Source organism: Cetorhinus maximus, chromosome 16, assembly GCF_964194155.1.
Source record: "Cetorhinus maximus chromosome 16, sCetMax3.hap1.1, whole genome shotgun sequence".
Classification (NCBI taxonomy): Eukaryota; Metazoa; Chordata; class Chondrichthyes; order Lamniformes; family Cetorhinidae; genus Cetorhinus; species Cetorhinus maximus.
In genome coordinates this window covers 35,970,342-35,992,928 of record NC_135894.1, presented here as the reverse complement: position 1 = coordinate 35,992,928, position 22,587 = coordinate 35,970,342, and the positions used below count along the sequence as shown (strand labels likewise).

Sequence of the window (22,587 nt, the reverse complement as noted above, 5' to 3'; positions counted from 1 at the left end):
TGAATGGGTATGAATTGGCTAATTTGGCAGCCGTACCCTCTGGAAGACTGGAAAATATCATGATGCACAGAAGCTTCATGCCAAGTTTTTTTCTGGAAGCAGAACCTCATCTGTATCCTTAAACTTGAGAACCGATTTCCATAAGTGTTCCTTTTGAATTAGGTTTGTGTATACTTGTAGCTCCATTGCCTTGCTCCCTTTAAATTGCACCTTGCAAAATAGGTGCACAGTGCACTAGGTGGGGGACCTAATTCTCCCACCATCAGTGAGGCTCAATGCCACAGTGGTAAAATATACATGTTTTAATTAGATTAGATTTAAATTACTTTTGGTTGTTTTATTTACAATTACATTGGGCAGGCAGTCCTCCTTGGGATTTAAGTGGTGTAGTATTTTTTAGGGAACTACTGGGTAAAATCCCTGTGGGCATATTTTTTCCCTTTCCTTTGCCCAGTTCTGCAGTCCCAGTGGCCCATTGTAAAGTGGGGCCCCTTTAAATGATCTCTTTTTCTAATGACAAGGAGTATATGTTCCATGTGTACATGCAGTGCTAGAAACTACAGGCTTGATTTCATTTATTTAAGAGCACAATGGTGGAGCAATTCAACCAGGGATGCTCAAGAGGTCAACGTTAGAGGATCTGAGAATTGCAGGGCTGGAGGAGATTACAGAGACAGCGAGGGGTGAGGCCATGGAGGGATTTGAAAACAAGGATAAGAATTTTGGAACCAAGACGTTGCTTGACTGGGAGCCAATGTAGGTCAGCGAGCACAGGGGCGATAGGGGAATAGGACTTGCCGCAAGTTAAGATACAAGCAGCAAAGTTTTGGTTGATCAAGTTTATGCACAATAGAATGTGGGAGACCAGCCAGAAGCACATTGGAACAGTCAATCGTAGAACTAACAAAGTCAGGAATGAGGATTTCAGCAACTGAAAGGCTGAGACATGGGTGAAATTGTGCAATGTTACAGAGGTGGAAATAGATGGTCTTAGCGTTGGAGTGAATATGAGGTGCAAAGCTCATCTCGGGGTCAAATGTGACACCCAAGTTGCAAACAGGCTGGTTTAATCTCACACTGCTGCCAGGGAGAAGGATCAAGTCAGCAGCTAAAGAACAGAGTTTTGAGTAGGGACCGAAGACAATGGCTTCAGCCTTCCAAGTATTTAATTAGAGCAAATTTCTGCTCATCCAGTACTGGATGTTGGATAATCAATCTGATAATTTAGCAATAATGGAGGAGTTGAGAGATGTGGTGGAAACATAAAGCTGGGCGTCAATGTACATGTGGAAACAAATGCCGTGCCTTCAGATAATGCAACTGGGGGTGGGCAGCATGTAGATCAGAAATTGGAGGGGTTACCAATAGATCCTTGTGGACACCAGAGGTAACTATGCAGGAGTGGGAAGGGAAGCCATTGCAAGTGCTACTCTGGCTTACGATTAGTACATTTTTTCTTAGCAGCTGTTACTTAGAATTTCAGCACAGAAACATGCTATTTGGCCTAACTAGTCTATGCCAGTGTTTATGCTCCACATAAGTTTCTTCACATGTTTAAGCTTTAGATGAAGTAGGCTATCAGCATAACATTCTATTCCTTTCTCCCTCATGTATTTATCTATCTTCCCCTTAAAGACATCTATTTGATTCGCCTCAACTACTCCATGTGGTACAAATTCTACATTCTAATCACTTTCTGGTAAAGAGGTTTCTTCTGTATTAGCATGTTTCTCTACAATTTACTAATCCAACTTTGCACTGCAGGTACCTAAAATACTTTACTCCAAGTTCTGCAGAATACTAATGAGCTCTACAAGAAAGAATGCACATCCAAATATATCATTGTTTCAACAGGACTCTAAGATCCAATAGAAAGCAACAGGCCACCTCCAATCATTATTTAGAATGCGATGAACTGCCAGTTCTGTGTGGCTTTCAATGAAATGATCCAGCTATTAGCATGCTGCAGAGGAGTAGATCGAGGGCAAGACTGGAGTGAAAATGATTTCAATAACACATCAGCTGCTTGGCATTACGTCACATTAGGAAAAAACGTTGGAACAAGTTCATCAACTTCAACACAGCCCAAGGAAACCGAACCAAAGCTTTTCCTACTGACGGTTATAAGCATAAATTTGTAGTAAAACCACCAAAGTTTTTATTGATACCACACTGCCACCATATTAAAAAGGAAATGATTTGTGAATTGTTGCAAAAATATCTATATTCCTCAAGAATTTGGAGTTTTACAAATAAATGTTTTATTAGAAAAATCTCACCTTTTGTTTCAAAGCAGTTCTGTACAAGAAAAGGATCACTCTGATTGCTGTTTCTTGGTTGGTTCACGATACACACAAATTCTTCAGGAAACCTTCCAGGGTTGTGTATTGTTAGGTGCTTGTTCTCATTAGATAAGGCAAAGCTATCATGCGTGGTTATTAGAGTTTTTTGATACTTCCATTTAGTAGTAGTAAAGGAACCTGTGTCATTTAGATCACAAATGAGAAGAACCATGGAGGCATTTCCAGTGCAGATAATTTTTGGAATTGTGAGCCGTTCTACAATTTAAAAGAAATGTAAAAAAAAGTATTCATACTTTGGGTAAAATAACATTCTCTAAAATCATTCGTAAATTGTCTTGATAACTTTCAGGTATTATATATGTTCCAGGAAACAGCACACTGTCAGATCAACATCCAAAAAAAAAATGTTCTCTCCAGTCATACTGCACCTTGATATCCTGATCTACAGGAAGGATTGGGCATAGGGTGCACATTATTGAAATCTGATAAGGCAGTAGTAGGAAATTTGTTAAACAAGGGAAGACTGTAAAGATTTCAGAAAAACAGACAACAACAAGATGACAGACAGCTGGAGAAGCAGGAGAGAAAACATTTTGGAAGGGAAAAACAAAGAATTGGTGCACTGAAAAGGTGAAGAGTGCAAATATTATGAAGACAAAATTTCAGATACTGGGGACTGGATCATCAAAGGGCCATGGGGTCGGGATCCAGCGCGGGCGGGAATTCAAAATCATGGTCCCGGAGGTCATCTCGGAATCTCAATGCCTCTGGGACAGTTTGCAATTTTCAAAGGGCCAGCAGGAAGGGAGAGGGAAACGTGGTTAATTAACAGCCCCCGAAGCTCCTTTAGGAGCTTGTTAAGGGGCCAGTCTGTTTGGCACCTCAATTTTCAGTGTATTTGTGGGCAATCCCAAAAGGTTTACACCATTGGACCCAAGCAAGTTCCAGTGTGGTTGATATTTATTCAAAACATATGGGGTCAACTAGTGCTGGCATATGATCTGCTCCTAAGCTGTCATCCATGGCCATGTCCAGCCACGCTTGACATTCTGGCCATCTGAAGAGTTGCCTGCTCTAATCAGCAAGGCAGCTGCACTCCCATTGTGGCTGCCACCTGCCTTTGCCTCTTGGTGGTGCTTGGCACCACAAATTGAGTGCCCTGCTAGCCTCCTACCCAGTTAGGCTATTTGCATTTAAAAATAGCATCCCCAGAGTTAAATAGCTGAGACATGGAGTCTGGAGCTGTCCAAGTGTCAGATTTCTGACCCAGTTTTGAAAAATCCAGCCCTAGGGCTATTTCCACCGGAGCAGATTTCACTGGGGCTTTTAGAATGATTCTGAAAGTTTAAGTACAGGTCGGTAAAACTATAAACTAGGCTAATAGGTTTTATTTATAAATAGGAGCATAAAATACAAGAGAAGAGAAAAGAGCAACAATAAATTGGTAGAAGGCAATGGTTAGGACACAGTTGGTATAGCATGTTCACTTTGGGTGCCCTACTATACAAAATACAATAAAGCTATAAAGACTGTACAGAATGAATTCACCAGGATAGAGCCAGGGATGGTAAATTATTATGAAGGAGAAACTTGAGAAACGGGCTATTTTTACTGGAGCAGAGAAGGATCAGACCGGATTTTATAGAGGCTTTCAGTATCATGAAGGATTCTGATAGTGTAAACAGGGAAATACTATTCCTTCTGCTTGGGGATATCAAATAATGAAAGGCCAATAATTCCCCCGTCACTAAAATTTTGGGAGCAATAGTGACTGATGTGGCAGTTCATAGTAGTGCAAGAAATTTTAATTTTAATTGGCTCATTTAGCTGAATCCAAGGGATAAGGAGGCATTTAAACAATATAAGAAATTTCAGGGCCTGCCTCAGTTATTCTCAGGTATAGCAGTGATAGCCATTTACCCAAGTGTCTGAGCATCTTACATTTAGAGGTGTACCAGGTTTCTCCTTGTGATCTGAACTGGGTGTATGTTTATTGGATGCAGCAAGATTTAGACCATCATAAAACAGATTACTCACCAAGTACGATTAGGGAGATATTTTTTTTTGTAATTTTTCCATCAGATAGTGTGAACTCTAGAATGTAGTGGCCAGTATTATTCTTCTGCAATCTCTGTATGGTAACATTATTTTCTTGGAGCTTAGTATTTCTCAAAAATGGTTCAAAATATTGTGTCTCGTCACCTTCCCATTCAAATACCTTGTTGCCGCCGAGCTTGCACACAATTTCAGATGTATTAGCAGGTTTTGAGAAAGGGAGATGCACATCTCCATGCAAGAATCCAAAAATGGTTTCAAATTTTGTTGAGTTACATGTACAAACTGGAGGAAGGAAAAAAAGTGAAATATTATAGATTTTTCTTAAACAAGTAAAACTAAAACAACTTTTTGAAAACAAAAGCTTGATCATATTAGTTGGCAGCTGGAAGCCATTATATAAAAGAAACAACAAATTTGAAGTTGTTTTAATCAATGTTCGCAAAGACATTCATAGATTATGCATGCAGATAAGTGAGAAAAGGGACTACGCCACCATGTAATGTTCACATTTCACAAATAAACATTCCAGCTCTTTAATTCTAAGATCCAGGCAGGCCGAAAATACAGCAGTTGTCAAACTCGAGCACCGGCTAGAATCGGGCTAAACAGGTACACCACAGAAAGAATGAATTTAAGAGTTTGACTCAAACTCATGTCATCCACAAATGGTAAAACATAGAAAATAGAAGGAGTAGGTCATTCGGCCCTTCAAGGCTGCTCTGCCATTCAATATGATCATGGCGGATCCTCTATCTGGACGCCATACTCCTGCTTTCCCCCCATAACCCTTGATGCCTTTAGAGTCTACAAATTTATTTCCTTCTTAAATATATTCATTGACTTGGCATCCACAGCCTTCTGTGGTAGAGAATTCCTACAGGTTCAGCACCCTCCGAGTGAAGAAGTTTCTCCTCATCTCAGTCCTAAATGGTCTACCCCATATCCTGAGACTGTGACCCCTTGTTCTAGACCCCCCAGCCAGAAGAAACATCATCCCTGCATCCAGTCTGTCCAGCCCTGTCAGAATTTTATACATTTCAATGAGGTCGCCTCTCATTCTTCTAAACTCCAGTGAATACAGGCCTAGTCAGCTCAATCTCTCCTCATACAACAATGCTGCCATCTCAGGAATCAGTCTGGTGAACCTTTGCTGCACTCCCTCGATGGCAAGTATATCCTTTCTTAGATAAGGAGACAAAAACTGCACACAATACTCCAGGTGTGGTCTCACCAAGGTGTACATCAACATTGTACATCAACATTTTCCAATCTATCACCATTTAAATAATAGTCTGCCATTCCGTTTTCCTATCAAAGTGACTAACTTCACACTTACCCACATTATAATGCATCTGTCATGTATTTATCCACTCAACTGGTCTAAATCACCTTTAAGCCTCTTAACATCCTCCTCACCACTCACATTCTCACCTAGTTTTGTGCCATCAGCAAAATTGGAAATATTACATTTGGTTCCCTCATCCAAATCATTGATATGTATTATGAATAGCTGGGGCCCAACTAGTCACCACCTGCCACTCCGAAAAAGACCCATTTATTCCGACTCTCTGTTCTTGTCTGCCAGCCAATTCTCAATCCATGCCAATATATTACCCCCCCAATCCCATGTGCTTTAATTTTTCACACTAATCTCTTATGTGGGGCTCTCAAAAACTCTGAAAATTCAAAAGCACCACATCCACTGGTTCTCCCTCATGTATTCTGCTAGTTACGCCCTCAAAAAACTCCAGTAGGTTTGTCAAACATGATTTCCCTTTCATAAATCCATGTTGACTTTGTCTAATCCCGTTGATATTTTCGAAGTGTTCTGTTATCACATCCTTTATAATAGACTCCAGCATTTTCCCTACCACTGATGCAAGGCTAATCGGTCTGCAATTCGCTGTTTTTTCCCCTCCCTCTTTTTTTAAAAAGAAATAGTGGGGTTATTTTTGGCACCTTCCAATCTGCCATGACGGTTCCAGGATTTACAGAATTTTGGAAGATGAAAACCAACGCATCCACTATTTCCATGGCCACCTCCTTTAGTGCCCTGGGATGTAGATTATCAGGCCCTGGGAATTTATTGGCTTTCAGTCCTATTAATTTCTTCAGCGCTGTTTTTTTTTAGTAATACTAGTTTCCTTCAATTCCTCCTTCTCACTCGACCCTTGATTCCCTAGTGTTTCTGGGAAGTTATTTGTGTCTCCCTCCGTGAAGACAGAACTAAAATAGTTGTTTAATTACCCTGCCATTTCCTTGTTCTCTATTATAAATTCTCCTGTTTCGAACTATAAGGGACCTACATTTGTCTTCACCAATCTTTTTCTTCTTACATATTATAGAAGCTTTTTCAGTCCTCTTTTATGTTCCTTGCAAGTTTACTTTCATACTCTATTTTTCACCTCTTAAATAATCTCTTGGTCCTCCTTTGCTGAATTCTAAACTGCTCCCAATCCTCAGGCTTGCAACTTTTTCTAGCAACTTTATATGACGCCTCTTTGGATCTAATACTATCCTTACCAATTTGTTTTGTTAGCCATGGTTGAACCACTTTTTCCTGTTGTGTTTCTGTGCCAGAAAAGAATATATAATTATTGCAATGCATACATTTGTTCCTTAAATATTAGCCATTACCTTTCTACCATCATGCCTTTTAATGAAGTTCCCCAATCTATCTTAGCTAATTCACACCTCATACCTTTGTAGTTTCCTTTGTTTCGATTTAGGACTCTGGTTTTGGATGGGACTACTTCATTTTCCAGCCTAAGGAAGAATTCTATCATGTTATGGTCACTGTTCCTAAAGGACCCCACACAACAAAATTATTAACTAACCCCTCCTCATTGCACAAAACCAAATCTAGGATAGCCTGTTCCTAGTTGGTTCCTCGAAGTACTGGTCTAAAAAATCCAAAAACCATCGCATACAAACTCCAGGGATTCATCACCACAGTATTATTGCTAACTTAACTTGCCCAGTCTTGGAAAACTTGGATTGTGCATGTATTTAGAAAGAAAATGGGTATCACTGCTTCCCCTGATCTAAAATTATTGCTTTACCTTAGACATGACCTATTAGGCAGATAGGATTATCACTATTATGACGACTTCCATTTATATAGTCTCCTCAACCTAGCATCCAAGGCACTTCAGAGACATGGGGAAAAATAGAGTTTGACGCAAAGGAGGAGATATTAGGAGGGATGGTCAGAAAACTGGTCCATGAGCAGAGATTTTAAGGATGATCTTTGCCTTCGATCCCCCGCCCTCTATAAACCTGAGTTTATCCAAAACTCTCATGTCCATATGCTAAATTGCACCACTGTTCACCGATCACCCTTGCACACACTAACCTACATTGGCTCCTAGTCCAGCAATGCCTCCATTTTAAAATTCTCATCCTTATTAAAACCCTCCGTGGCCCTATGTCTGCTACTTCTTCCAATCCTGCATCTTTCCAAGATCTATGCACTTCTCCAATTCTAGCTTCTTGCAATGCCTCGATTTTAATTGCTCCACCACTGGCGGCAGTGCTTTCAGTTGCCTAGATCTGAAGCTCTGAATTCCCTCCCAAAACATCTCTGCTTCTCCACCTTTATTTCATTTTGCTCCTCAAAACTCACCTGCTCAGCCAAGCATTTGATCACCTGCCCTAATATCTCCTAGTATCTGGTGTCAAATTGTTTATTAGTGCTCATGTGAAGCTTCGTGGGCCGTTTCACCATGATAAAAGCAATGTGCTTTGGTCTTAAAGCAGGGGAGAGAGATGGAGAAATGGGTGTAGGGAGAGAATTGCACAGCATGAGACCAAAGTAGCTATAGGTACAGCACCTGAGGTGAAGGGACGAAAAATGCAAAAGATGCTTAAATCAGAGGAAGAGAGAGTTCAGACTGAGCGGGTTTGTAGGACTGAAACAGAGAGGTGAAGCCACAGGAGGACTGAAACACAATAATGAGAATTTTGCATTTGAGATATTTAGGGATCAGGTGCCCATATAGGCCAGTGAAGACAGGAATAATGAACAAATAGAACTTGATGTGGGATAGCTATAAGCAGCTGAGATTTCAATGAGCTCAAGTTTATGATTGGAGACTGGCCAAAGGAGATTATTAAAGCAATTATCTGAATAAATAGGACCATCCATGTAACCCTATTATCACTAAAAAGTGTTTTCTTTAGACTCAGTAGAGACTTGGCTCAATGGCAGTATTTCTTATTCATAGAATTTTCCTGATTCTAGATCTTATGGAATTAGTGAAATTCTCTGATGGCTCTTTCACCATTTTACCTACCAAGTGAACAGATACTTCCCTCTCAGCAAAATCATTTACATTCCATTCATTTGCAGATTTGCTCCCCCCATCCAGCAGTTTTGTGATCAGCTGAGCCTACTGTTGCTCTGGAATTCTTGTTTTCACTGCAAGTTCAATTCCAAGATACCATTGGCAAGCTTGCATAAGCTCAGTTATATGAAAATTACCATATTATTTAGAGAAGTTACCATTTGTTTTGGCCCAAGGCCTACCCTGATAGTGGACCAGGAATACACTAACAACTTGCATGATTTTTGCAGCTTAAAAAAAAAGTGCCAGTACTTGGAATTGGCACAATCTTAGATGAACCCTTTCATTTACCAGCAAGAGCAGAAGGGTTTGAAAAAATAACTAAGTACTTTGTACTATCAAATCAATGAAATTATATACGCCAATAATTATTCATGAAGTTAAGCCCTCATTCTCCAAGCAAAAATATATGAAGCTATAAAAGCTTATATAACCCTATGTTTTTTTGTTATTAACCTAATCACAACATTACCCTGAATATTGCTGAATTGACTCCTCATAATAATAGAAACCTATGCTTAGGATTTATATTTCAGGTCACTCACAATCTCCTACACCGATTGTGTGCTCTGTTATTCTTATTATCTTCAAGTGTGTCTGTTTGATTAGAAGTACGGAAGTTGTAGGCAGACATTCCAAGTCTTAAATTGCTATTTACTTCTGGTTGGGAATTTGGGAATTGTCTTTCTTTAGTATTTTAATAAACTGTTTATTTTGTTTCATATTTAGAAATATTGATGGGCTGCAAGAGTTGGAAAAAGTAGGAGCTAAAACAAGTTAAATTAAGAAGTAGGGATTATATGGTGTCAGCTTGGTTATCATTTCCATACAGAAGGGGGAGGATAATACCATTAACAAGGGAAAAGTGAAAGAGCTCAATTGAAAGTTGGAGATGAAAAACATCAAGCAGGCAACAATGTTTCCTCAATTTGTATCAAAAGTGAGAGTTGATGGAGCAGCATCCCCAGATATGCAAGCAGTACTGAAGTCATGTATGGAACTGAACTTTATAGTTAAAGGTTGCAAATGTGTAAGGATTACAAAGTGTAACATATGGACAGGCCTACAGGCCAAGCTAGAACCTTGAACCCTTTCGACACTGCCTTACTGCCTGCATTTATAATAAAGCAGGAAACTTCTTTCCTGAATTAGCGGTAGCTAAAAATCACTGTCACTTAGCCTGTCACATCCCACTAGAGTCAGGCCAAAACAAACACTTCTTGGCTGGCTGTAATCTATGATAGAAAATCACAGATGCACAGAAATTTACAACACAGGAGGAGGCCATTTGATCCATCAGGTGATGGTGTTTCTACAGCAATGCAAAACTAATCCCACTCCATAACCCTGTATCTTGCTCCATTTCAAATGTTCATTTTTTTCCTTTAAAGACACAATAACATCTACCTCAAGCACTCCTGGCTTCAAGAAAATTTCCAAGTTCCAACTGGCTATATAAAGAATGTTTTTCTAAAATTTCTATTCACTTGTGATAATTTTAAAGTTACAACCCTTCATTAAACTATAGGAAATTATTCCCCAATTAATCATAACACTTCTGCATTTTAAAAGGCTCCAAGAAAATTTTCTCTTCAGCTTTTCTGCATCAGTATAAATAATCCGACTATCTAAGTTTTTATTCTTTATTGCAGTTTCCTATCCCTCAACCAAGCTCAGATTAATTGAGGATCAAAATTAGTGTCTTGTTATAATGGTGTTGACATAGAGATAAAAACAAAATACTGGAAATCTGAAATAAAACAGAAAATGCTGGAAAAACTCAGATCTGATAGCATCTGTGGAGAGAGAAGCAGAGTTAACATTTCAAGTCTGTATAACTCTTCTTCAGAGCTAAAGAGAAGTAGAAATGTGATGGAATTTATACTATTTGGCCGGAGGGAGGTTGGGGGGGGGGGCGGGCGGCAGTGGGTGGAGCAGGTAAAGCGGGATAGAAGGTCTGCGACAGGTAGGGGTTAAGGAGAGATTGACCAAGATGTCATGGATCCAAGTCAAAGAGGGTGTTAATGGTAGCGGTGAAGGGACTACAGTTTGACATACAGACCATGGGTTCTTACAGTTTGTGAATGATCAAGACTAGATGCCTTCAACTAATGGTGCCTTGGATGAATACTGGGACAATTACATCAGGAACATACAGGTTTTGAAAGCAACCCACTGCTTTCAAAACCACTCTACAATTACAACAACATATTGCCCAGTCAAACAGAGACTTTGGTGTGAAGTGAATTCTGCGAGTATCCCAATCAAGCTCCCTCCAGAACTACCTCAATCCACATGGGCCCACAGTCGTGCAAAATCTGAAAAATCTCAACATAGGCTGCCCAGCATGGGACTACACACAAGAAAGAGAAGACTGTGAACATTGTACAAGATCCAGCACATTGCCTACTCCACCAGTGGGAATCAGTAGAATTAGTGGAATGCAAGTTGCTTTGCTTTTTAAAAAAGTGTTCAGAAACATTGCTGAGGAAGTGGGAGTGTAGTTCTGGGATTTAGGGTGAAAGACGACAATGCCTGTTTACTGCATAAATAGTCCAGTGACAAAATAGCATGTTATAAGCTGTATGCTCCCTTTAGGTACTTATGTAGAAAAGTAATAAAACCTCTTCCAATGCCCTCCACCATATAGAGCAACATGCATATTTTAAAATTCATTTATGGGATGTGGGCATCACTGGCTAGGCCAGCATTTATTGCCCATCCCTAATTGCCCTTGAGAAGGTGGTGGTGAGCTGCCTTCTTGAACCGCCGCAGTCCATGTGGTGTAGGTACACCCACAGTGTTGTTAAGGAGTGAGTTCCAGGATTTTGACACACCGACAGTGAAGGAACGGCGATGTATTTTCAAGTCAGAATGGTGAGTGGCTTGGAGAGGAACTTCCAGATAGTGATGTTCCCATCTATCTGCTTCCATTGCCCTTCTAGATGGTAGCAGTTGTGGATCTGGAAGGTGCTGCCTAAGTAGCCTTGATGAGTTTCTGCAGTGCATGTTGTAGATGGTACACACTGCTGCTAGTGTGCATCGATGGTGGAGGGAGCGAATGTTTGTGGATGTGGTGCGAATCAAGCAGGCTTTGTCCTGGATGGTGTTGATCTTCTTCTGTTGTTGGAGCTGCATTCATCCAGGCAAGTGGAGAGTATTCCATCACACTCCTGACTTGTGCCTTGTAGATGGTGGACAGGCTTTGGGGGAGTCAGGTGAGTTACTTGCTGCAGTATTCCTAGCCTCTGACCTGCTCTTGTAGCCACAGTATTTATATGGCTAGTCTAGTTCAGTTTCTGGTCAATGGTAACCCCCCAGGATGTTGATAGTGGGGGATTCAGTGATGGTAACGCCATTGAATGTCAAGAGGTGATGGTTAGATTCTCATCTGTTGGAGATGGTCATTGCCTGGCACTTGTGTGGTGTGAATGTTACTTGCCTCTTGTCAGCGCAAGCCTGGATACCGTACAGGTCTTGCTGCATTTGGACATGGATTGCTTCAGTATCTGAGGAGTTGCGAATCGTGTTGAACATTGCGCAATCATCAGCGAACATCCCCACTTCTGACCTTATAATGGAAAGATGGTCATTGATGAAGCAGCTGAAGATGGTTGGGCCGAGGACACTACCCTGAGGAACTCCTGCAGTGATGTCCTGGAGCTGAGATGATTGACCCCCAACAACCAGAACTATCTTCCTTCGTGCTAGGTATGATCCAAACAGTGGAGGGGTTTCCCCCTGATTCCCATAGACTCCAGTTTTGCTAGGGCTCCTCGATGCCACACTCTGTCAAATGCTTTGATGTCAAGGGCAGTCACTCTCGCCTCAGCTCAGGAGTTCAGCTCTTTTGTCCATATTTGAACCAAGGCTGTAATGAGGTCAGAAGATGAGTGACACCAGCAGAAAGGATCTTTTCTCTGCTGCTCTGCGCAAGATTGCTATTGTTAGGTGGAATACATTGCAAACTCAAAGGGGAATTCTCCCCGTTATCCTGGTCAATAATTATCCCTCAATCAATCAATGTCAAAAATAAATCAGCTGGTTATTATCTAATTGCTGTAAAGAGTTCCAGGGGTTGTGAAAGATTCTATATAAATGTGCATCTTTTTTTTTTTACACAAGGCTCCTATTATTTACAGAACTGGTAGGTTTGGTAGATGTGAAGCTAGATCTTGGTGTTAATAATTCTAAGAAGAATGACGATGAAGGATTTTTTGTCGATTACATGCTATTTTAATCAAATGAAAAAATATCACCTCCAAAGCGGAGTGCTTTTTACTTTGTGTGTTTATAAACGACAGTCAGAAAGCTGACTTGCAACACCTGAAGAAATCTTTATTCCAGCTTTGTTCAAAATGTAAAAAACACTTGGAAATGATCACTTATTCTCCTCTGGCCTCTGATCTAATACTCAAAATAAAATCTCTCAGATGGTATCGTGAAGATGATTTTAGATTAACAGGAAATAGAAAACCGACAGTGATACAGGTGGCGTAATTATTTACTAAACCCACAGACATGTAAATCAAAAACCCGTTGGGAATAGGGACACTCTGAAAACATTTACACAACTTCCATTTATCAAGTTTTGTAACAAATAAGAAAATCAAAGGTAATAGTGAGATGTTATAGAAAAATTTCAGATATTAATGGCAAATGGTTGGAGTTCATTTTCCTTGAGTAGAATGGAAGACAGTAATATGTAATAAACTTCAATTTGTTTTAATTTCAAAATACAATAAATTTCCCACAAATGTTGATCTCTCTGAAATCCAAGGGCCTGCAAGTCAGCACCAACCAATAAATTATACCATTTACAACCAGAAGTCCAGTGCGTTTAAAACAATAGAAGGGGATTGGGGTACAGGATTAAAGGTGTTGTACTACAATTGTACATGGCTTTGGTGGGACCACATTTGGAATACTGCGTGCAGTTGTGTTCTCCATATTTAAGGAAGGGTACTTGCGTTGGAGGGAGTACAGCAAATGTTCACTAAATTGGTCCCTGGGACGAAGGAGTTGCCCTATGATGAGGGGCTGAGTAAACTGAGCCTATATTCTCTGGATTTTGGAAGGATGAGCAGTGATCTCATTAAACATGAGATTCTGAAGAGGCTTGACAGGGTAGAAACAGAGATTGTTTCCGCTAGTTGGGGAATCTAAAACGTGGAAGCGCAGTCTCCGAATAAGGGGCCAATCATTTAGGACTTAGAGGAGAAATTTCTTCATTCAAAGGATTGTGAATCTTTGGAATTCTCTGCCCCAGAGGGTTGTAGGTGCTCCATTGCTGAATACATTCAAGGCTGGGATGGACAGATTTTTGGTCTTGACAGGAATCAAGGGATATGGGGATATGGGAAAGTGGAGTTGAAGTCCAAGGTCAGCCATGATTGTATTGAATGGCAGAGGAGTTCAATCAGCTCCTATTTCTTCTGTTCCAGAACTTCTGCACTACTTACGACCCAGAGAACTGGAGTTCTGTTCCAGGTCTCAAATACATCATGGTAGGCCAAGTGCTCCCAAAATACAACCTGTGACAGCTTGAATTTTGCCTCCTCCACATACAACATGCTCAGTAGTGTATTAAAAGATGTTTGCTTGCCTCACGCTTTCAAAGCAGTGGAAAAAACCATTTTATTCAAAGGGCATTTTTTTGCATGCCACCAAATTAAATTAGTGCATGAGTAACAGGCCCAGCACCTTCACACTAGTGACTATAATTTTGTGGTATGAAATTTCCCCAAAAACTCCCCTGGGGACTTAGTAGCATGATGCACATGCATTCAGAACAGAAACTATACATCTGGATGGTGGGAGTGGAAACAGTTAGAATGAGAGCCAACACTGATCCCAGCCATGTGCACACTGGAGAGCAACCAAAACTAAGAATCCTCCAAAACAAATTGAAGCAGAGACCAATTGTAATCTAAGCTAGAAAAGAAATTGCATTATCCATTTCTTGTAACTAGGACCAGTGGTATTGCTGGAAGCCACACTTACAGATTATTCAAGTAAACAATGTTCAGAACATTGGCATCCTGCTTCATCCCAAGGTTTAACTTTAGATACCATGTTGTCTCCCACCCAATGACCATTCAGTTTGATCTTTGCAATACTGCCCTGTCTCTCTAAAATATTCAAATATAGTTTTGTCACCACCAGGCTCTGCTACTCTAATGTTCTCCTTTCTGGATGTTATCACTCAGTGACCCACAGTGCTGTTAGGATGGATGTTCCAGGATTTTGACCCAGCAACAGTGAAGGAACGGCGATATAGTTCCCAGTCAGGATGGTGTGTGGCTTAGAGGGGAACCTGTAGGTAGTGGTCTTCCCATGTATCTGCTGCCCTTGTCCTTCTAGATGGTAGAGGTTGCGGGTTTGGGAGGTGCTGTTGAAGGAGCATTGGTGAGTTGCTGTAGTGCATCTTGTAGATGGTACACACTGCTGCTCCTGTGTGTCGGTGGCGGAGGGAATGAATGTTTAAGGTGGTGGATAGAGTGCCAATCAAGAGGGCTATCTTGTCCTGGAAGAAAAGGTCCGTAAGTTCTTCACACCTGTTGTTGGGTGGAAGGGTGAAGGCAAGAGGGAACAGTCGGGCTTCAGGAATGTTACTGGACTAATAATCTAGAGACCTGGAGTGATGGTCTGGAGTTAGGAGTTCAAATCCCACCTGCAGAATTTAAATTGAATAAATCCTGAATACAATGTTAGTCTCAGTAATAGTGGCCTCATAACTGATGGTCATAAAAACCCATCTGGTTTTCCGACGTCCTTTAGGGAAGGAAATCTACCATCCTCATCCTGTCTGGCCTACATGTGACTCTGATCCACAGAAATGTGGTTGATATTTAACTACCCTCAGATATTGCCTAGAAGCCACTTAGTTGTATCAAACTGCTAAAGAAAAGTTAGAAGAATTGAACTGGGCACACAGCTTAGTCCTCCACCAGACATGACAAAGGCACACCCTAACCAGCCACCCCTGCAAAGTTATCCTCACTAACACCTGGGGACTTGTGCCAATTTGGGAGAGCTGTCCCACATACTAGCCAAGCAACAGCCTGACAGTCATTTTCACTGAATCATACCTTACAGCCAAATTCCTAGATACCCCTATCACATTCCCTGGGTATATCCCATCCCATTGGTAGGATAGAAAAGCTGTGGGTGGTACACAATGGTATACAGTCTGAGGGAGCTGCCCTGAGAGTTCTCAACATTGGCTCCGGATCCCATGAAGTCTCAAAGTCTCATTGCATCAGGTCAAACATGGGCAAGGAAACATGCTGCTGATTACCCTACCTCAACTCAATGAATCAGTACTCCATGCTGAATATCAGTTGGAAGAAGCACTGAGGGTAGCAAGAGCACAGAACCTATTCTGGGTGGGGGACTTCAATGCAAATCACCAACAGTGATTCAGTAGCACCACTATTCACTGAGCCCTGGAGGATATATCTGCCAGACTGGGCCTGTGGTGAGAGAAACAAGACAAGGCAAAAGCCTACTTGACCTCACCCACCCCAGCTACCTTGATGCATCTGTTTATGACAGTACTGCTAGGAGTGACAATCACACAGCCATTGTGGAGATAAAGTTCTGTCTTCACACTCAGGAGACACTCCATCATTTTGTGTGGCACCATGCTAATGAGATAGATTCAGAACAAATGCAGCAGCTCAAAACTAGGCATCCATTAGGTGATGTGGGCCATCAGTAGAATTGTATTCAAACACAAACTGTAATATTATGGCCTGGCATATCCCACACTCTACCATTACCATCAAGGCAGGGGATCAACCCAAGTCCAATAGAGTGCAGGAGAGAGCATGCCAGGCACACCAGGCATACCTAAAAACAAGATCCAATCTGAAGAAGCTACCAAGGACAATATGTATGCTAAACAGCAGAAGCAGCATGCTGTAGACAGAACTAAGCAATCCCAATCAACAGATTAGATCAAAGTTCTGCTGTTCCACCACATCCAATCGTAAATGGTTGTGGCTAATTAAAGAAGGGGAAGAGGTGGTTCCACAATCATCCCCATCCTCAATGATCACAGGGCCCAGCGCACCAGTGAGGAGGACAACGCTGAAATGTCAGTAACCAACTTTGCCAGCAGTGCTTTGTGGATGATCTAACTTGACCTCTTGGCTGAGGCCCCCAACATTGTTTCCTTTAAGCTACACAAATGCACGCCCATGCAGCAATCAGGAATGTGCTGCGCAGGAAACAAACAAGTCACGCACAAACAATGTTCCTTTAAGGCGCACACATGCATGGCTGCACATCAATCTTAAAGGGACTGCACACTGCAACAGGCCAAGCGTGCACAGCAAACAACATCGCAGATGCCAGTCTTCAGCAAATTCGATTCACTTCCATGTGATAAAGAAACAACTGAGTGCACTGGATACAGCTAAAGTTATGGATCCTGGCAACTTGCCAGTGTTAAAGCCTGTGCATCAGAACTAGCTGCATCATTGGGGATCTAACAAACAACCTGGAAAATTTCTAAGTTACACTCATAAAATAAACTAATGAATTTCCCAGTTATACCCCATCCACAAAATGGAGGGTAAATCTAATCCAGCCAGTTGGTAGAATTGAAGTCAATGGGAACTGGGGGTAAACTCACCGCTGGCTAGAGTCATATCTCGGAGAAAGGAAGGTTGTGGTTGTTAATGGTATGTTAACTATATTGCTAAAATATACAATAGAAAAGCATTGTTTAATTAGGTACTTAGAGCAGAGACTGCTGAGACACTGGGTTAGTAGGCAGACATATGTAACGCTGTATTCTGTAAATAAATGAACTATCAAGAAAATTAGTCTCATGCGATATGAGTAAAGGGGAAACTTTACTTCGATTTCCAGAAGGCATTTGATAAAGTGCCACAAAGGTTATTGCAGAAAATAAAAGCTCATGGTGTAGGGGGTAACATATTGGCATGGATAGAAGATTGGCTAGCTAACAGGAAAGTTGCCATAAATGGGTCTTTTTCTGGTTGGCAGGATGTAACGAGTGGTGTGCCACAGGGATCAGTGTTGGGGCCTCAAATTTTTATAATAAGTGACTTGAATGGAGGGACTGAAAGAACGGTTGCTAAATTTGCTGACAACATAAAGATAGGTAGGAAGGTAGGAAAGTAAACTGTGAAGAGGACTTACGGAGGCTACAAAGGGACATAGATAGGTTAAGTGAGTGGGCAAAGATCTGGCAAATGGAGAATTATGTGGGCAAAAGTGAAATTGTTTATTTTGCCAGGTAGATGAAAAAAGCTTATTATCTAAATGGTGAGATTGAAGAGCTCTGAGATTCAGAGGAACTGGGTGTCCTAGTGCATGAATCACAAAAAGTTAGTATGCAGGTACAGCAAGTAATTAGGAAAGCTAATTGAATGTTATCATTTATTGCGAGGGGAATTGATTACAAAAGTAGGGGAGGTTATGCCTCAGTTGTACAGGGCATTGGTGAGATCACATCTGGAGTATTGTGTAGACCATTGGTCTCCTTATTTAAAGAAAGATGTCAATGGGTTAGAAGCAGTTCAGAGAAGGTTTACTAGACTAAAGCCAAAAATGGGCGAGTTGTCTTATGAGGAAAGGCTGGACAGGTTAGGCTTGTATCCACTGGAATTTAGAAGAGTAAGAGGTGACTTAATTGAAACCTTTTTCAAGGGGTCTTGACAGGGTGGATGTGAAGAGGATGTTTCCTCTTGTGGGGGAATCTAGGACTAGGGGTCACTGTTTAAAAATAAGGGGTCACCCATTTAAGACAGAAAAAATTCTTCTCATCTATCAGAGGGTTGAGAGTCTTCGGAACTCTCTTCCTCAAAAGGCGGTGGAAGCAGAGTCTTTGAATATTTTTAGGGCAGAGCTGGATAGATTCTTGATCAACAAGGGGTTGAAAGGTTATCGGGGGTAGACAGGAATGTGGGTTTGAGGTTTCAATAAGATCATGGCTGATCTGAATGTATGACAGAGCAAGATTGAGGGGCCGAGTGGCCTACTCCTAATCCGTATGAAACATCTAGTTTCATACTTCTCCATCTGGCTTGGTGATCTGTTTACTAGTGTTTGTTGGAGGCCAATCATCTCAGCTTCAGGACATTGCTGCAGGAGTTCCTCAGGGTAGTATCCTATACCCAACCATCTTCAGCTCTTCATCAATGACCTTCTCTCAATCATAAGGTCAGAAGTGAGGAAGTTTGCTGATGATTGCACAGAGTTCAGTACTATTCACAACTTTTCAGATGAAGATATCTGGCCTGCTTGCAGCAAGGCCTGGAAAAAATTCAGGCTTGGTATAAGTGGTAAGTAATATTCATGCCACACAAGTGCCAAGCAATGACTATCTCCAATAAGAGAGAATCTAACCATCTCCCTTTAACATTCAATACATTACCATCACAGAATCTCCAATCAACATCCTGGAGATTACCACTCACAAGAAACTGAACTAGTTATATAAATATTGTGGCTATAAGAGCAGATCAGAGGCTAGGAATCCTGTGGCAAGTAACTTATCTCCTGACTCCCCAAAGCCTGTCCACCATCTACAAGGCACAAATCAGGAGTGTGATGGCATATTCTCCACTCACCTGGATGAGTACAGCTCCAGGAACACTCAAACTCAACATCATCCAGCATCCCACTGGATTTTCACCCCATCTACCACCTTAAGCATTCACTGCCTCCATCATCATTGCACAGTGGCAGCAATGTGTACCACTTACAAGCTGCACTGTAACTTGCTAAGGCTACATGGAGTCATACCTAGCAGAAAAGAAGGTGGTTGTGGTTGTCGGAGGTCAATCATCCCAGTTCCAGGACATCACTGTCGGAGTTCCTCAGGGTAGTATCCTAGGCCCAACCATTTTCAGCTGCTTCATCAATGATCTTCTTTAGATCAGAAAGTCAAAATTGGGGATGTTCGTTGATGATTGCACAATGTTCAGCACCATTCACAACTGCTCAGATACTGAAGCAGTCCATGTCCAAATGCATCAAGACTTGGACAATATCCAGGCTTGGGCTGACATGCGGCAAGTAACATTCATGCTGCACAGGTGTCAGGCAATGACCGTCTCCACAAAGAATCTAACCATCTCCCCCTAACATTCAATGGCATTACCACTGCTGAATCCCCCACTATCTGGGGGTTACCATTGACCAGAAACTAAACTGGGCTAGCCATAGAAACACAGAGGCTACAAGAGCAGGTCAGAGGCTAGGAATCCTGTGGCGATAACTCACCTCCTGGCTCTGCAAAACATGTCCATCAACTACAAGGTGTAAGTCAGGAGTGTGATGGAATACTCTCCACTTGCTTGGATGAGTGCAGCTCCAATAACACTCAAGAAGCTTGACACCATCCAGGACAAAGCAGTCTGCTTGAATGGCACCCCATCCATAAACATTCATTCCCTCCACCACCGACGCACAGTAGCAGCAGTGTGTACCATTTACAAAGGTGCACAGCAGGAACTCACCTAGGCTCCTTAGACAGCACCTTCCAAACCCACAACCACTAAAACGACACAGGCAGCAGACACATGGGATCACCACCACTTAGAACTTCTCCTCCAAGCCATTCGTTATCCTGACTTGGAAATATATCGTTGTTCTTTCACTGGGTCAACATCCTGAAAGTCACTCCTTAACACCACGTGGACTGCAGCTGTTCAAGAAGGCAGCTCAAGGGCAATTAGGAATGGGCAATAAATACTGGTTTAGTCAGCAACATCCACATTCCATGAATGAATTAAAAACAACTTCAACACCTATGTCCGAAAACCACCTAGAAGGACAGAAGAGATCACCACCACCCACAAGTTCCCCTGCAAGTCCCATCAATGTCCCTTCATTGTCACTGGGCCAAAATTCTCAAAGGCCCTCCCTAACAGAACCTTGAGTGTACCTACACCATATGGACTGCAGCGATGCAAGGTGGCTCTCTACCACCTTCTCTAGGGCACTAAGGAATTAGTAATAAACAATGCCCACACGCCATGAATGAATGGGAAAAAATCTAGTCTGACACTGAGTCAGTCTCTCAGTTGAGACATTAAACTGAGAGGCCTCAGCTACCCTCTAGGGTGGACAAAAAAAACCCGCACCAATATTTTGAAGAGCAGAGGAGTTGTCCCAGTGTTCAAGCCAATGCTTAACCCTGAGCCAACATCATTAGCCATTAATCTGTCCAAGTACTATTTTTTTTTACAACTCGATAGTCTGGGTTGCTTTCAGACCACCTCTTTGTGACTGTCCTTCAAATGTCAAACTGAAAGTATTTTATACGCTGTGTTTTTCTCCTCTGCGATTCATTGGTGTCCCTCCTTATATTAGGTAGCCCAAAAGTGCTTCAGAAGGTCTGACTCCTACAGTCTCCAAACATCTTGTTCTTATGTCACATGCGAAATCAAATTACTTGCCTGACCTACTGAATATTTTCAGAATTGTGTTTTTATTTTGGACCAAACTAAATTATCGCTATTCACACAAACCCAACATACTCTCTCTACTAGTTTGGTTTCTGTGGCATTGCTCACTGGCAAAATTATTTAACATTTTTTTGTTGCTTATCAGATGATAGAAATGAATGGATATCTTTTCATTGGTACAGGTTTTAAATATTCTATTTCAGTCCTTGTAGCATTAATGGGAAAGAAATTAAACAAGATACTTCCTGGAACATTTGTACATATTCCACTGGATTGTCATGCTGCCCGTTTAAGGTCATTAAGTAATTAACAAAATAGTTCCATAAAACAGTTGATCACAGAGGAAGAAAATTAGCTTTGCTTTGTTAATAGAGATCCCCTTACTTAATTTACTGTTGTTAATCAGTTTTCAAACTAAGGATGTCAAAAATATTTTCAAATTGGTGTTATGTACAGACAGTAACTAAAGCTACTGAAGCCTGGACAGTAAAAAGTTTATGCTCTGAAGGGTCACACCTACTCAAAATGTTAACTTTGCTTCTCTCCCCACAGATGCTGCCAGACCTGCGGAGATTTTCCAGCATTTTCTGCTTTTTGTTTCAGATTTCCAGAATCCACAGTATTTTGCTTTTATATTAAAAGGCTTATGTTATCCGACAAAAGGGATGGTTTTGTAGTCAGAATAAGGGCCTCCGCCACCCAAGCCAGCACTGACTGCAATGTCGAGCTAGGGCAGGAGCAGCTGAGGAGCCCAAATGGGAGAGAGAAAGATCTGGAATAGTGGCACAAAGAGCTTTAAATAATTTCCGAGCGACTAAAATGTCTATTGATATCATTGCGCTTTGAGCAAGCGATAAACCCACAAACATAACTGGGTATGAAGCCATTGGATGTTTTACCAAAGCCAGAAAGAAACTGGGCAGACCAGGCTCACCTGGACCCGGTTAAATCCGCTCTGGACAAGCTCCAGCCTCGGTTCTTTAGACAGCAGGTTTTCTAAGCCCAGCCCGGAGCCTGGAGAGGGACATTTCTCGATTGCACCAACTTACCGAAAGTGAGGAGGAAGGCGGCGGCAACACTGACCGACCTCATCGTCCACGCCACAGAAAAGGGACTCGGTCACAGTTTCACCGATAGTCCGGGGCTCGGATAGTGGAGCCAACACCCAAACCAATAAGGAAAAACCGCAGGATCGACTGAGAAAGCGAAACCAAAAAGAAACAAACAGTGACGGATATTGTGAAAAAGGTAGGGTGTAGCTCCCAGCATTAATTGTTGTGTATTTCTACCACTGGAGTCCACGCTTTTGACACACAACTGCAGTTTTCACCTTCCAGGAAATCCACCCATAGACACCAATTGGGCTGCCCGGGTCCGTGAGTCATCTCTTCCTCTTCCTGCTCCAAGTAGCCAGGCCCTCTGCTCCTCTCA

The 22,587-nt window shown here is 41.7% G+C and overlaps 1 protein-coding gene across 1 annotated transcript in view; it reads right to left on the bottom strand.

The window, feature by feature from the left end:
• Window positions 1–22,325, bottom strand: part of LOC144691507 (uncharacterized) — a 38,027-nt gene extending 15,702 nt beyond the window's left edge. The window contains exons 1-3 of the mRNA XM_078559650.1: window positions 22,206–22,325; window positions 4,341–4,643; window positions 2,280–2,558 (exon numbers count right to left, since the gene is read on the bottom strand). Of these exons, the coding sequence (XP_078415776.1) occupies window positions 2,280–2,558; window positions 4,341–4,643; window positions 22,206–22,248 (625 nt within the window). The 5' untranslated portion in view covers window positions 22,249–22,325. The remainder of the gene's footprint in view (window positions 1–2,279; window positions 2,559–4,340; window positions 4,644–22,205) is intronic.
• Window positions 22,326–22,587: the final 262 nt, after the last annotated feature.